This window comes from Melospiza georgiana, chromosome 10 (genome assembly GCF_028018845.1).
Source record: "Melospiza georgiana isolate bMelGeo1 chromosome 10, bMelGeo1.pri, whole genome shotgun sequence".
Lineage (NCBI taxonomy): Eukaryota > Metazoa > Chordata > Aves > Passeriformes > Passerellidae > Melospiza > Melospiza georgiana.
In genome coordinates, this window is record NC_080439.1 from 15,485,392 (window position 1) to 15,495,486 (window position 10,095).

General features: G+C 39.3%; 1 protein-coding gene across 8 annotated transcripts in view; it reads left to right on the forward strand.

Moving 5' to 3' along the window:
• SPHKAP (SPHK1 interactor, AKAP domain containing) overlaps nucleotides 1–10,095 on the forward strand; it is a 63,899-nt gene extending 53,804 nt beyond the window's left edge. For 6 of the 8 annotated variants that reach the window (XM_058030883.1, XM_058030885.1, XM_058030887.1 and 3 more), the window contains 5 exons: nucleotides 2,462–2,641; nucleotides 4,525–4,611; nucleotides 5,617–5,669; nucleotides 5,754–5,938; nucleotides 7,929–10,095. In XM_058030883.1, the coding sequence (XP_057886866.1) occupies nucleotides 2,462–2,641; nucleotides 4,525–4,611; nucleotides 5,617–5,669; nucleotides 5,754–5,938; nucleotides 7,929–8,072 (649 nt within the window). In that variant the 3' untranslated portion in view covers nucleotides 8,073–10,095. The remainder of the gene's footprint in view (nucleotides 1–2,461; nucleotides 2,642–4,524; nucleotides 4,612–5,616; nucleotides 5,670–5,753; nucleotides 5,939–7,928) is intronic. The other 2 variants (XM_058030884.1, XM_058030891.1) reach the window with 2 other exon arrangements.

The following is a 10,095-nucleotide window of genomic DNA, read 5'->3' on the forward strand; positions in this document are numbered from 1 at the left end:
CTCTCTCAAGGTGTTGTCCCTTTATCACCGTACTTCATTGCATCTGTTCCTTTAGTGGTCTCTAAACTGCCAGTCTTGGAGCACTGCAGCACCTCATTATCTTAGAGTGGCAGAAAAAGTGCAGGTGCTGGTGTTAGAAACCATTTTGTAGCTCGTTTTATTCTAGGCAGGGCTGTATTTCAGCATTTGACAAAGCTCTGCTTGAAGTGAGAAAGCAGATAGATTGTAAGCACTTCCCTGTGTACGGCAGCAATTGGTTGGATAATTACCGTGGTGTCACTGGTGTTTCATACTGACTCCTGCACTAACCTTCCTCCTCCTTAAAATGCGACGTGCTTTTAGTAAGATAAATTTAGAAATCCACCTATTTGGAATCTTGACTGCTTGAAAATGAAGTTATTTTTACACTTTACGAGCCCTTTCATCTTTTCCTCTGCCTCTGAAGCAGAGTTCCCAACATGGCTATGACATGGTTAAAGCAATAGGATTGGTAGGGCAGAATTGCTAAGCAGAGGCTACATCTGCCTGAGCATCTTGGCTCAGCAATCTGTGCAGTTCTGGTTCAACTTGCCTCCATTTCTGTCCATTGGCCTCATTTGCAGCATGAAATGCAGAGTTCTTCCAAAGCAATCTCAAATAGAAGCTGCCCAAGTGCTCTCCAGATGTGCTCCTATCCTTGCTGGGAAGGCAAAGCCTCCAGTGATTCTTCACACAGATCTGAACTATTTGTGGCATGGCTGTCTGGACTTAGTCTAGGCTGAAGTGAAAACCTTAAATATATATATAATGTAGCTATAAAGGCATTAGTAGAAATTGCTCTGATCCACTCCTACTGCATGAAATTACTTGCTAGTTCAGATACAGGCACATAGGACTCCAGGCAAAATATCAAGCAGAAAGAGTCAATTAGGGGAAAAAAAAGCCGTTAAGACCTTCAGCAATGAAAAAAAAAGCTGTTTCTTGCATGTAGGCAGTGCAATAGAGCCACAGTTCCAAGTGACTGTTCACAAGTGGGGAACTGTCAGTTCAAAGCATCACTGGTGTGAGATGTAATTGCATAATGAATCAAACAAAACCCAAAATGCCAAGAAGCATCACCCACACAATCTCTTGTGTTTTGGACCAGGTATCAGGAGCTGCCTGTCCTGTGCTACGAAGCTGAGTGACACCCCTGCCCTGTGGCCTGGCTGCTCAGAGAGGGCAGGGGCAGAGCCCTGGGCACAAGGCTGGGGGTGGCAGGCACGGGGGTTTGGCAGAGCTGACTGCCAGGGGAGCAGAGCCCCAGGCAGGCAATTCCCATTCTCCCTGCTCAGGCTGCTTCTCTGTCATCCAGCATTAGTGCAGCAACCTCTGAGAGTGAGAGCTTGGCAGAAAGAGATACCCACAATGATACTGTCTCAGTATATGCCTAATCAAGGTGATTACTCAGGAGCAGTAGATTTCTGGTGTGACCTCCTGCTTTACCTGAAAGCAGATGCCTTAACCACAGCTACAGATAAAGGCTGAAGGCAAGACTTCTCTAGAGAGATCCTGCAGAGGGTTATCTGAATATAACATTGCTCTAATCCCTAAACTGCAAATGCAGACTATCCAGTGAATATAAAAAAACTACAGTTTTGCTTTACTTGTTATTCTGGCACTACAGTGATATAATTATTGGAGGGACTGATTGTTTTTCTTTGAATCAAAAGCCCAGCTTATCTGTAAAAACTGAGGAAAAATACAGTTTCTTTTTTTGTTTCTGTGTTTGTTGGGAGCATGTGTACATATATATTGCATAGACACATGTGTGACATATGTCAAGTGTGCAGAATTAAAGCATTTTTCCCTTAACCCTGTACTTTCTAAACTCAGTCTGGGCTACATCTTCAGTCTGGTTTCTGACTGTTGCAATATTTTGTCCTTCCTCAGCCTAAGCAGTGAAGATCCTAAGGACATGGTAAACTCAGAGTCATTACTGATTCACAACTCACAATACTTTCCTACTTTCACTTCTCTCAGATCTACAATTTTAATAAAGTAGAAAACCCTGTCAAGAACTTTATTCACCCATTGCACGACAGGGATTTAGCAGCAATATATATCTCCAAGAAATTCTGTCATTCTGCAGTAACATATACCACATATTTCAATCACTGATTGACTGAAGTGCATTAAGCAATAAACCTTTACAGTGATCAGGATTTTTATACATGCTAAATCTTTCTGTGCAAGCTATGCATACTTAAATCTAGGGTTTGTGTTTATTTATAGCAGTCATAAGAAAGTCCTTTTTTAAGAGCATCTCAGGCCAGATGTTCTGCTGGACTCTATGTATAAATTATAAGCTTGTCCAATCTTCTGCATGTGTATAATTCTGCAGCTTGGTTGACATTAATGAGCAGCATTGCCTGAAGATTGGTGGCACCAGTTTGTTTGCCTGTATTACAATATCAACATGCCTTCCCTATCGCCCTGCCAGCAGCAGCCCTCAGAGCAGATCGGATGCTGAAATCATCGGAGAGACCAAAACAGCTGAAGAATTTCCAGCCCATCTCAGCAGCAGTGAAGAGAGCACTGGCAGCTGGTCCCAGCTGGCCAACGATGAGGACAACCCTGATGACACCAGCAGCTACCTGCAGCTCAGCGAGCGCTCCCTGAGGTACCCAGCCCACGTTGTCTCTTCCCCTGCACCCTGTGCTCTGCCCACCAAGCCTACCCTGCATCAGCAGTGAGAGGCAGCAGCTTGAGGTTTACTCAGAATACTGTAAAGAATGTCTAATGGCAGACTTTATCTCTTTATTTTTTAGTAAGGGAAAAAAATTACCCATGTTCTGATTCTCAGCCAGGTATTTTTGCTATTGGTGAGTAGCTCGATTCAGACAAAGAAAAAAGCCTCCTGGCATCACTAAAGTGTCTCAGTCCTACTGCAAAAAGGCCATTATACAAGTTAATTTCTATAGTCTTTCTTTTAATTTATTTGTTGTTGTTTGCCTAATGTTTATCTTGGCACCTCCTTAGCCAAGATTGACAAAACTGCCATTCCCAGCAGAAATCCATGCACTGAGAACAAAGATTGAGCCCTGATCTGATTAGACTGGCACAGGGGTGCAAATTAATAGAAGATGACCACCTTTTCCCTGAGTAGATATAAATTCAAGAGCTCCTACTACTATGACCTGATCTTGTTCCAATTCAACTCATGACAAAAGTTTGAAAATGTTATTTAGTCCTTGGAGTTTATACAGAGTGGTGGTAGTTTGACTTCAGCCCTTTCATAGCATCAAATTGAGTAAGGTTTTTCCTTCACATGCTCTTAGACTACATTTCAAAATATTATCAAGTAATTACATCTTTCTCTTAAGTATTAAGATGACAAGGAGGGAAGACATTATGGTAATGAAGCAGGGAAAAGAAAGTCTCTGTCAGAGAGCACTGTTGGCTGGCTGAAATGACTGAACAAAACATGGCTGTCAGTGCAGCTGAACATTCATCCTGTTATTACAGTATCAAACTTTAACAAGTCCTTGGTCTGAAGGAGCTGAAGTATTGTTCCTTTCAGCTCTGCGCTGGAACAGAAATTGCTACAGCAAGTCTGAATGCACAGCATGCTGACAATGTCTCAGATTGTCTCAACACACTGATTAGGAAAGGAACTGTCTAATCAATCCCTCTAATGTAGGGGAAAATACTGTTAGTTGGTTTTTCAGTAAAAATTAAGTGGTTCACTGTGACTTGCCACACAGAATTTGTTCATGGTAATTGACTTGCAGCCAGCAAATTCACAACCTGTCCATGAGACCATCACAGTATCTGCATAAACATTCACTGTCACATTTATAATTATGTTATAAAGTGAACTGGTAATATTTTTTCCAAATATCCTCAAGTGTGCTACTTCATCCTTGTGAAGAAGCCAAAGAGAATTCTTCTTTGTATTTGTGGTCCCAATGAACAATTGGCTTTGATTAAAATCTCAGTCTTTCAGAGTAGTCAGAAAAATGAGGGGCCATCCCTATGACTGTGGGTTCCATCAGACCCCAAACAGTATTTGGGGTATGATGCAACACACTGAAACTGCTGCTGGTTACCAGTGTGGGCTCACCCTCCAGGTAAGTGTGATGGGCAGCCAGTGCCTTGCTCCTGAACTCCCCATGTTCACAGGGAGCTGGATCTTTGCAGGTTTCTTGCAGGACATCTCTGTACCTGCTAATCCTTCTTTTCAAGGACTCAGACTCCATTTTTGTTTGAGGCCAAGTGTTCATTGCATAAGCCATTCACAAGACAGTCCACTTTTTTTCCCTGCAATTTACAGCATCATTTGATGCACCTGATACATGCTTGATCTACAACTATTTTAATAAAAGCCTCATTACTTTAAGCAGACTAGTGTGCTTTATTCGGGGAACCACTTGCTGAGCACAATTGATTTTATAGAACAGAGCTCCTCCCCACTTTGCTTTGTACAGAAATAATTTTTTAGAAGATGTATGGAGACATGTTCAGCACAGCTTGGCACTAATACTTAAACTTTTGCTTTGTCAGCAATGGCAACAGCAGTACAACTAGCAGTCTTGGCATTATGGACCTGGAAATTTATCAGGAGAACGTGCCATCTTCTCCTATGATTAAGTAAGTAGTCACTGAAGTGAGACTTGATGTTTAGTCCAATTTTAACTGCAAATCATTTACGCCACCGAAACCGTGCCAAGCCCTGCTTTGCACCTGCTGCTGTGCCTGCCCATGGCTTCAGAAAAAAGCACATGCAGGTGTCTGTGCAGAGTGAGGGCACCCGACAGTGAAAAATAACAGGAAAACCCAGTCAGGTGGATCTCTTGAGAACACAGATCCATCAACCACCCTGTCTAAAACACAGTCCTCTGTGGTATCACTTTTCTGTTATCAAACCTTCTTCTCTGAATACTTCAGATATTATCAAAACTCTAGTGTAATACCAAGGAAAGTCAAGCAAATAAGGATCAATTAAAAACAATTTTTAAAAAACCCAATAGCGTTCTTTCCAATAATAATAACAATAATAATTTGGCCCACAGTAATTTTACCTATTGTTTCTGGGCGTGTTTCTACTGAACATGCAGTTCAGTTGTCAAGAGATGTGTGAGTGCATCCTGCCTAAAGATCCTGGTACAACCTGCCAGCTGGTGAATGTCATTATGCAGCCAGGGCACACCCACTGCACAAACCTACACAATGGACATCACATACTGAACGTGGCAACTTCTGAAGTCAGTGACATCAGAAAATTGTCACAGTAAAATACAGACATTGGAAATTCAGCATTTCCACCCAGGTTATGAGACTTGCTGTGTCTTACCATAATGTCATTTGCTTGTCATTTTGTGAACTCTAAAGATGCACAGATCCTGGTGAAATGTAACACATGACATAACTAATACAAGTACTTCATCCTGCTACAGAAAAATGCTGCAGTTCAGTTTTTCCTGATTCACAGATTAAATAATGAAATATATTCGGCATTTTATTGTTTCATCCTATGTAACCTTTTTCTTGCAGTTTTCTAGGTCTTGCATTGAGGGAGAAGTTTATTCATCATGAAGCAATGTTGTAGACTGTTCTAAGTATGACTAATAAGCTTTGTTGTTGTTTGTTTCTAAGTGAATTAGTAGAAGAAAAGGTTTTCCTTAAAGAACAGACAGAAAACACTGAGGGTAAGTTGAACTATATAAATTAAAACATACAGTTTGAAGATAACACAAGCAATTGCACAGTAACTAGTGGGATTATTTTTCCAGAAAGTACTTCTGAGCTTTCAGTGGGAACAGCCAACTGCCAAAAGGACCTCCTGGTGATAAACTTTGATCTGGAGCCAGAGTGCCCTGACGTGGAGCTGCGAGCCACCCTGCAGTGGATTGCTGCTTCTGAACTTGGAATTCCAACTATCTATTTTAAGAAATCTCAGGAAAACAGAATTGAAAAGGTAATGTTTACAGAATTGGGCATACTATTAACGTCTGCATAACTGTAACAGTTATGATTTATTGAAGTTATTGAGCTTAAAAGCAGATGCAAAAACATCTTCATTACAGCAAGATGGCAACACTACTGTTTATGAGAGAAAGGAATGAGAGGACAGGTGTGTCAGAACTTAAAGGATGTGAAATATGCAGCAGATTGTCTATGGCATAAGAAAATGTCACCATGATACTTTGATGAATCTGTTCACCTTATCATATCAATGATACATTAAATACTAATGCCCAAGGCAGCATTAACAGAGTCCTTTATGTGGCTGCATTTGAAAGGCTGCACGTGGCTTAGATGGAGTTTAAGTGCAAAGGTTTGAAAAAATAAAAAACAATTTTATGTAGACATCACATGTATAATGTTCACCTACTTGGTCATTATAATGTGAGACATGGTTTGGACTTAAGATTTTCAGTCCTTATGCTGGTTCTGCCTTGCCTGTAACACCAACTACAGCAGCCTGAGGTTGGTCTGGACTTGTGCCTGGCTGTTCATAAACTGCTCCAGCTGAGGGTGCAGCTTTTGAGAGCAGGAGTCTCTTTCCAGAGAGAGTGCAGAGACAGATGACTGAGAAACCTCCTGAGGTGTTAGCCCAAGCCAGAGCCAGGAGCAACACTGAAGTCCAAAATAGCCACAAGAAGTGCAAACTCTATTTCTGAATGATCAGCTGGGGCTCCTGTGTAGACCCCACCAAATACCAACCACAGCAACTCAGGAAAGACCTGAAAAGAGACCCATTTCCAAGATCAGCAAGAGAGCTTAAGCTTTAAGACTTAAAAACATGTTAGTGTTTAAGTCAATTAATGAAAAAAGTATTACAAATCAGTATTTTGGTCTCTTATGGGAAGATCATTTGGAGTAGCAGAGATATTGTTTGATTTTCTTGAGTACATGCATTTGGGAATCATAAACATAATTTAAAATGCATTCAACAGCAACAGTCCAAATTGCATCTAATTAAAGAAACAGCTGTCAGCTTTACCCATGTGCTTTGGCAAACAGTTAATTCAATTGCAAAAATACACTAGAGAATAATGAAGCACATCCTGCCTACAACAGCATTCTTGGAAATCACGTGCCTATTAAATATCATTAAAATATATATTAAAAGTTTAGGCTGCAGTATGTTAATAGCAAATAGCTACACTAACCAGAGAAACAATCTTTTCTTTTGTGCTCTAAAACTAAAAACAGAAGGAGCAAACTAATTACTGTGAAATTCAAAGAATTGAAAAGTTTTGATTTTCATTTATGTGCTTCAGAAGAAAAAGGGACCAGATGGATGACCCTGTGTACCAAGTGGACAAAACTCAGGATTTTTTTTACAGCTGCTTAAGAACATATATTTAACCTCTGGTTTCTCAAGAAATTAAAAAAAAAAAACCCAAATACAGATACTGCCTATGTTTAAAACACACCTGTGATAAATGTCTTCATGTGACAAAATTTCACACAGAGTTCCCTCTCACCAGTACTATTTGAATATTTAAAATACTGTGGCATATATATATGGAAGTACAGAAAATTAAACATAAAGTAAAATATAGCTAGTGGTAATGTAAAAATATTTTTTAAAGATGGATAATCTCACTTTCATTATTTTGACAATGAGTTGTTGATAACATGGCAAACAGTGATCCTTGATCAAACTGACTGTCTGGTTTTACTTTCATTGCAATAAATAAATAATTGACAGAAGCAGTTAATTTAGAAAATGTCATGAGAGCCCATCAGTCTTTGGGGAGCTATGGAACTAGAGAAATTAAGTTTTTATCAATAGCAAGAACGTTGATGTTGCTGTGCACTGAATGGTGCCCACTCCCTCAAACAGCTGTACATTTACAAAGGGTGGGCTGACAAGAGTTTGTGTCTATGCATTCCACCAAACCTTAGAAAATGTTCACCAAATCTCAAGTGTATTTCATGGTGTTGTTTTTATTCAGTTTCTAGATGTGGTGCAGTTGGTGCAGAGGAAGTCCTGGAAGGTGGGGGATATCTTCCAAGCCGTGGTGCAGTACTACAAGCTCAGTGAGGAGGGCAGAGAGAGCACACCCAGCCTGTTTGACTGGCTGCTTGAGCTGGGCTAACAAAGCTCCTGGTTCAGCTCTCCTGTTTTATTCCAGTTTAAATAAGCAGTGGTTTGTGTAATGCTCTGATTTCTGAACATCACTGAATAAAATGTGCAAAATGTACAAACTCTACATGAACAGCACAAGTCCGTGCCACAACTGACCCAGGAGGGAAGTGGATCTGAATTTATTGTGTCTGTGTCATGAGGGACTCTTGAGATGTTGTGCTGTAGGATGCACTGTACTATGAGGGGATGGATTTTTAGCCTCCTGAATTAATCAACTACACAGTAAAGACTTAATTATCTAATATATTCAATTTTCATCAATTTAATTAAATCAGTCAGGTAAAATGGGATAGTAGCCTACCATTCAGTTTTAAAACAACACTGATATTTGTACAGTTTAACTGTTAGAAGCAGAGTGTGTTTCAGAATGCCTGGAGGCACCCTTGTCCCTAGATAATATTTATAGGTTTCTGAAATCCCCATAATCTGCTAAGGGGTAAAAAAGCTTTTGAACACTTAGCACCTTTGCAGTTAGACAACACAATAAAAAGCTGCTGAAAACTCATTTTAGTTTCTTCCCATGTGTTTATTTCTCTTCCATAGCTATTCCTGACTCCTGCAACCTTCCCAAAGAAATAAAATCCAGTCTCCTAGTTCCTATCCTTAAAAGACTGATTCCCTGGGAAGCAGTGCAGTTCAATACAGCTACACCTGGTAGATCCTGCACACAGCTCTGTGAGCCAGGGCAGCAGCTCTCGAGCCCTGCGACCTCGGGCGAGTCATTTCACCTCTGTGCCTCAGTGTCCCTGCCTGGCAAAAGGGAATCATGATAGTACAGCTGTTACCTAAAGTGCTGCTGTTGAAAGCACTATGTAACATTTTACATATCAATTAAAAGCAGTGAAAAAAAGAACTATTTTAATTTAGTGTAATTGAATAAATTGTTAATGAGGTGAAGAAATGCAGATCTTAAAAGAGCACCATCTTGTCCTAAAATTCTCAAGGTTAATTTTTGTAACTTAGAAAAAAGCAAAATGTTTGTTAAAATTTCAGCAGACATATGTGTTCATTTTGAAGATATCTGTTTGGACTATGTGTGAGAGTTCACATTCCTATAACATTTCTATAATTGTTTGATAAGATATACTCTGCTATTGTCCTGTTGAGATGATCTGTTGATATCATGCACTTAGTAATACATTCTCTCAACTCTGCCAAAGAGACTGGGTGTGAATTTAAATGTAAACATGACTTACAACATCACAGCTCTTTTGCAATTTGTTTTTTGAAAATACTTTTCATCTCTCTTACTCAAATAGTGGAATAGAATACCTGCCTGCTTTTCCCAAAAAACTATTTAAGAGAAGTTTTATTTTCCATATAACAGTATATGCTTCTGTAATATTTCTTGAAAAAAAAAAAAAACTATCCTTTTGCACTAAATATTTTTGAAAATTTTGAAGTAGTTTTAAATAATTTATGAAAAAGAGCCATATTCTCAGTTTTATCTTTAAAACCATTACAAAACTTGCATGATTGCATCACTCATTTGTTACAAAATACAAATTGTTAGTGAATCAAAATCTAATGAGGAACATTAAATAACATGAGTAATTCTCAATCTACTCTGCAGTATAAACAGAACAGGAGAGGTCGCTTTACAGTCAAAAGAAAAGTGAATTCATTGCAAACACTGAACATAACTGGAGTCACTGGGCCAGCCCCTGAGAACTGCTGAGCATCTGTAACTCCCACTAACATGAGTGGCAACTCTGAATGCTCAGCATTTCTGAGGCTGAGAGCTAATGAAAGCACCAAGAATTATAAAGTGCTTTGTTTGAGTTAATGAATGGGAAAGTGTATTTAGTTTTAAACCAAATACAGTTAGTTGTCAGTATACAATTTTTTGTTGTGATAGAATAAATGTTTACAAAGCACAAATATCATGACAGAGTTGTAACAGTGTGATGCAGTTTCTCTGTACAGTAGTTCTTAATGTTGCAATTAATTCAGAAATAAATTTATGTTATAAT